At 42.7% G+C, this 5,993-nt stretch overlaps 1 protein-coding gene across 1 annotated transcript; it reads left to right on the top strand.

The window, feature by feature from the left end:
• Positions 1–652: 652 nt before the first annotated feature.
• On the top strand, positions 653–5,278 carry LOC102776791 (somatostatin receptor type 2). The gene has a single exon (XM_006796992.3). The coding sequence runs from the start codon at positions 1,062–1,064 to the stop codon at positions 2,073–2,075; it is 1,014 nt and encodes a 337-aa protein (XP_006797055.1). The 5' UTR covers positions 653–1,061; the 3' UTR covers positions 2,076–5,278.
• Positions 5,279–5,993: the final 715 nt, after the last annotated feature.

The raw sequence follows: 5,993 nt of genomic DNA, 5'->3' as shown, positions 1-5,993 counted from the left end.
AACAAAGGTCAGCACTCATCTGCCGACCTCTGCGTTGTCCTCCTACCTCTTTCTCTTCACCACCTTTTCTTACTTTTTTTTCATTGTCACCTTTTTCCCACTTCTACGTAGTTTGAAAAAGGGTTGGAGGAGCATAGAAATAGGATAAAGAAAGGGAAAAAAGAAGTTGCAGCATCCCGTGTCAAATGTCAAAAAACAAAAGCCCTGATTTCTGTTTCCTGTCGGCAGATTTACTCGGTCTGGGTTGCAGAGGTGGGTGGCCGCAGGCAACGAGCTGGTTGTTATTATCTTTGCTTGTTTAGGTTTTACTCGTGTGACCCCCCGCTGAACTGTGCAGGCAGAAAAGAGAGGTGGATAAAATAGATGGTGGGAGGGGTTGGTGAGGTAAATAGAAATGAAGAGGGAGTGAAGACAGAAAAAAAAAGTTATTAAAACAAAAGTATTGTAGCAGATGGGAGCATGGGTTTACCTTGGAAACAAAATTACAGCAGAGGAACCGGGGGAGGCAGAGCCAAGCTGGAGTTTATCACAATCTTTGGAGAGTGATGAACCAGGGGAGGAAGGGGGGAGGTGGCACACTCCCAGCACACTGAGGGGTGGAAGAGATATAAAAGGGCTCCCAGGGAGAAAGAGTGGTCAGGCAAGTGTGTGAGCTGCTGTCCTGCTTGTTTCCACACTGCTGCACACCACTGTTTCATGCTAGTGTGTGTGCGATGTGAGGGAGCCGCGTGCCGTCTCCACCACAAAGGAATAAACTTTTTCAGTTATTTGTGCCAGAGGATAAAAGGAAGTAACGATTAACTGGAAGAGGGGAGTTGATGAGCTTCTGAAGCCTGGCACTTCTCAAGTCTGGAAGTTTGATTTTTTTTTCTCTTTCGGTTGAGTTGTTTACTCATCGCCCTCTGAGAACCTCCACAGCAGCGAGTCAAGAGGTGACTCTTGAACTGCGTGCAGAGGAATTTAAACAGAAGCCGAGATTTTCCTCCACCCTCCACAGTGACTGTTCGACGTGTCATTTTTGTGCCCTTGTGTTTCTTTGTTGATCAGCCTTCGGAGTCACAATGAATGCCTCATTTTTATATGACTACAATCAGTCCTTAGTGGATCGGGAATTTTACTGGGAGGGAAATCTAGATGGTTTCGGCATCACGATGGCCTTTCTCTACCTGGTGGTTTGGGTCATGGGGCTAACTGGAAACGCGCTCGTTATCGTCGCCATTTTAAAGTTTGACAAGCTGTCGTCTTCAACCACAGTGTACATTTTCAACCTTGCGCTGGCCGATGGACTATTCATGGCTGGTCTTCCCTTTATAGCGAGTCAGAATTTCATGAACCGCTGGATTTTTGGAGATGTGGCGTGCAAAGCTGTCATGGTGCTGGACGGCATCAATCAGTTCACCAGCGTCTTCTGCCTGACGGTGATGAGCATCGACCGCTACATGGCGCTGGTGGAGCCGCTTCGCTTTGCCCGTTGGAGGACCCCGCGCTGTGCCAAGATTGTTTCATCCCTCCTCTGGCTGTTCTCCCTCCTCACCATCCTCCCGATGGCGCTTCACTTCTCCACCGATCACGGCTTTTGTACGCCGGATTTCGGCTCCGACGCCCGGTGGCTTGGCGTCCTCTCTTACACCTTTATTTTGGGTTTCGCTTTACCGTTTACAATTATGACAGGTTTCTACGTGGCAATGCTGCTCGCCTTGTGGGGTCAGAAACTCCGAACCTCAGCGGTGAACCTGGAGAGCCAGCAGCTGGAGCAACAGGTCACCAAAATGGTGGTCGCGGTGGTGGTTGTGTTTGGTTTGTGCTGGCTGCCGTTTTACACCTTCAACTTCTGTTCTCCGTACCAAACCAGCTACGCTGTAACCTTCTACAGGGCTTTTGAGTTTGTGGTCTTGCTTTCCTACTCGTGGAGCTGCGCGAACCCCATCCTCTACGCCTGCCTCTCTGACACCTTCAGGAGGCACTTCCGCACCCTACTCTGCCCCATCACCAAGTCTTCTTCCAGCATGCAGTGCATCACTGATCAGCAGAACCTAAATGACACAGTTGTGTGTGATGGCACCAGTACCCCATAAAGCCAAACGAATACTGGCTGCATTTTAATTCCCTTCCTATTATGATGCACTGCACGGTACTTTTGGAGTTCTTTCTTTTTAGTTACTCGAATAATGCATTGCAGGTACCTACAATGACTTCACTGTATGTGCAGCCACTATATTCTTTGTTTATTTCCACAATTGTTTGCCTAATCCGAGTTAAACTTGGCTGGCTTTCTGCTGACAACCCGAGTAAGTGAAGTGCTGACTTTCAGATCATTTGGATGAGCGATTCTCATATTTTGACTAAAAGTTGTTCTCGGCTACCAGTGTTTGCACTAGACGGACTGCTGACTGCTCCACTCTGTGTGTAGGGGGGATAGGCATACATACACACACAGATATGTTAATCATTTGTCTTTGTGTGGGCATTCATTGACATTAATGCATTAATGCAGCTACCCTGTGCTGAACTAATCTCTAACTGTAACAACTGTAACCCTGAAACAGCGTTAAAGTCATCCAAACTGTTAAAATTCTTCCAACAGTCCACTAAGCTGATGGCCCAAAACTCAAAAGTTAGTCGTCACAAGGACGACTGGACAAGTTTCACTGTAGTTTTCTCAGGTTTGGTTTTCTGTGACAAATTTTTTCAGGCACTCTGATGTTTTTGGATGTGCTGTAACAACCCATTTTGCCCATTCTGGACAGCCAAGTTTGAACTGGAGCAATCACAGTCACATGCAGAGAGTGTATCTTTATAATAGCATCACTTTGTTGAAAAACAAGAGCTTTATGATTGCCTACATCTGACGCATTTATGTAAATTGTAGCTACAAAAAATACACCGGATTACACTTTTCACAAACATGCCCTAGCTTGGCAAATTTCCCTTTTTTATTTTTTTGTTCAATCTTCTCCACTTGAAATGTACATTTTATCCTCAAGCTTGTAGCCTTGGGTGTGAGGATTTGATGCCTTTCTGACTGTGGATTGAGCTGCGACTTTAAAGGGTTAATTCTATTCATCACTATATCAAATGCAGGCTTAAACACTTCTTAAAAAGCATAAAGATAAAACAGAAAACACCAGACACTGTCACTAAATGTGAGTAGATGATTTCCATACCACTCTCTTGGTTTAAATATCACGTGTGTGTCTGACTCAGACCTGTTGTATAATTTGTCAGCCGAGAGCTCAGAAAATCCAGACGAAATGCTCTAATGCACATCCTGCTATAGCGCTTTTCAGCAGAGCTAATAAAATGTAGCACAACAGGGACAAAGTGTGGACAGGTGGAGTGTAAACAGAATAACACGGGTCACATGCTTTTGACAGCACCAACTCATACACGCACGTACACACTCAGCAAATAGCATCTCCACATCTCCCACAGCTGGATTATGTCCCAGTGGCTGTGCATGCAGGAAGGCATCGGATGAGTGTATTTCTACTCGGCTGGCCACGAGCACGCACTTGCATTTTTGTGTGCAAGCACCTATGTTATTCTGTTTGATGGTGACATACAAAAAGACACCCTTAACTAGGTGAAAGATGCATAAATCACTACATAAAGTCAACATTACGCCTGTGTGGTATATGAAAACTTCCAATGTTTGTTCTGTGTTTTGTCATTCTGGAAATGTTTGCTTTACCCCGCTCCTGGGTGGAAACCTGGAACCTCCAGAGTTTCTTCATCTCAGTCTGAATTATAATGTAATCCAAGGACAGGATTTTTTAAACCAGCATAATCTGTCAATCCCAATCAATCCTGCAAATACATACACATGAAAACAGGAGATTTTCTTTGAACACCAGTGATATTTCCTGATTGCTTCTTTCACTCAGTAATTCTTTGATTAACCACCCACCCCCTCCCTTTACCTCTCTTTCACTTTGACCGCTTTTAAACTTCATGCGTCTTTAAACTTTCATTTTTTGACAGCTATTCTTAACATTAATCTCCACCAGCTGTGACACACTGAGACATTGCTTACACGTGTTACCCCGGCACTCGAGTGCAGGAATCCAGCTCGGCCGTGTCATCAGAGCGGTTAGATTAGAGCGGCCACCAACACGCCGCAGAAAGATTCAAATCAGCTCACGAAAGGCTGAGGAGATTTCAAGCTGTCCAGCTGCTAACTGTCTCCCTACATCTTTCCATAAGCACTCCCGCTGGGCAATCCCAAGAATACTTAGTGAAATGCGGTTTGTTTTTTTTGGCTCTCTTTCATCATTTTATGAGTTAACAAAAACACGTGTTAACAACAATAACGCTTCTTGCTCACAGTGCTCCCCCCCCCCCCCTCTTTTACTTCAACTTTAACCAGAAAACATGAAAACACAAATTGTGGAAGATACACAGAAGGAGCCAACCACTTTATTCATAGAAGCAGCATTTTTGCACATATAAAGAAAGAAACATTTTAAAATGAGATTAATATGTCAGTTACACCACACGAAAATCACACATTCTGTTTCTGATGTTATATAAATGAATAAATTATATGAATAAAAAAAATTAGCCTGAAACTTTCTTGATTTTAAGCTTATTTCAGTCTCTGCATCTTAACTATATTTATGTGCCAAGAAAATAATCACCACCAAGTTTTGTTACATTTTTCTGTAACGATCATCTTACCAGTTAATGTAACCATTTTTCAAACCCCACCGAGGTTTGATTTTAAAAGCAGCATTAATCTTTTTCCAAACACTTCCTCAAACACCATCTCTGCCTCATCCATCTCCTCTAAGGTGAAGCAAACCGAGTGTCTTGACTTGACCGTCTGCTCCGAAACCGTCCCTCGAAGGGCATCCTGTAAATGTCAGGCCTGCTTGTTGAGACCCACTTGTATCTGCCGGCTTCGTTTCAAGAACTAATGAACCTCTGCCAAAATGTTTAAAATGCTGAAGGCAAAGAAAGACTTGACCAGCAGTGTCAGAGTTGGCCTAAAGGCATAAAACAGTCCTTAATTAGTTTGGTGGCATGGCTACCGTAAATGTATATATACATATATATATATATATAGAGAGAGAGAGAATGTTTTAATGCAATACTATAAACAGCTGATGGCTTTTTTTGTTCTGAAATGGATGTTTTGTTGTTTAAATGAAATATTCAAATGTGCTAACATGATTTCTAGCATAGTCAATGAATAGGTCAATGAATAAAGGATATTTTTCTCCTGTCAATTTTGTCTGTCAACATTGTTAAATATAAATAAAGTTCTAAATAAATGAGACGTCTGTTTCTTGTGGATTGTATCCTTTAGGGTTGCTGGAGGGGAAAGTAGCTGCAGGTTGGCCCTGAGGAGGTCACTGGGGGATCGGTTATACGAGTCACTGAACACTGAGGCAGGAGTGGGTTGGGGTGGTGGAGTTCATGAAGGGGAAAAGTTTGCACTACACATTTCTGTAACACAAACAGTCACACAGCTGACCATGTAGAGTTACAGTTCTTTCGAGTAACCACTAGATGCTGGCACTTCATCTAATGTAAGATGAACTTTTTTGATAGGAAATCAATCCTGTCTCTTAATAAATCAAAATATAAACTTTTATACATAAGATGACAATAAAGCAGTTAAAAAAACACTACTTATGGAATAATAATAGTTAAAATAATGGTCATATAAAAGAGCATTATAGCTTTTCTGCATTACTCTAGAAGGTGGAATGCTAAGTCATCAACTGAAGCTGCTTCCATAAACTGTATGAGCACTCAGGCTAATTTAGCGCTAAGAAACTAATAATATATTTTAACTTGCCAAAACGAAAGGAAAAACACAGCAAGCTTTGATATCACAAAAGCTTCTAATCACACAAACATTGTTTCTTTTCCTTTGTGTCTCTGAATGAATTTCCTGTTTCTGTGCCGCCTATGTCACCATCTTTGTTCCACTCTTCTCCATGTGGCTTTTGGGTTTTTATTTCCCTCGTTCTTTTTCCTGATCTTCT

The sequence above is a fragment of the Neolamprologus brichardi genome, chromosome 8 (assembly GCF_056152115.1).
Source record: "Neolamprologus brichardi isolate AB-2024 chromosome 8, ASM5615211v1, whole genome shotgun sequence".
In the NCBI taxonomy this organism is placed as follows: domain Eukaryota; kingdom Metazoa; phylum Chordata; class Actinopteri; order Cichliformes; family Cichlidae; genus Neolamprologus; species Neolamprologus brichardi.
Note: the sequence above shows the minus strand (reverse complement) of the source record. Positions and strands in the feature narration are given on the sequence as shown.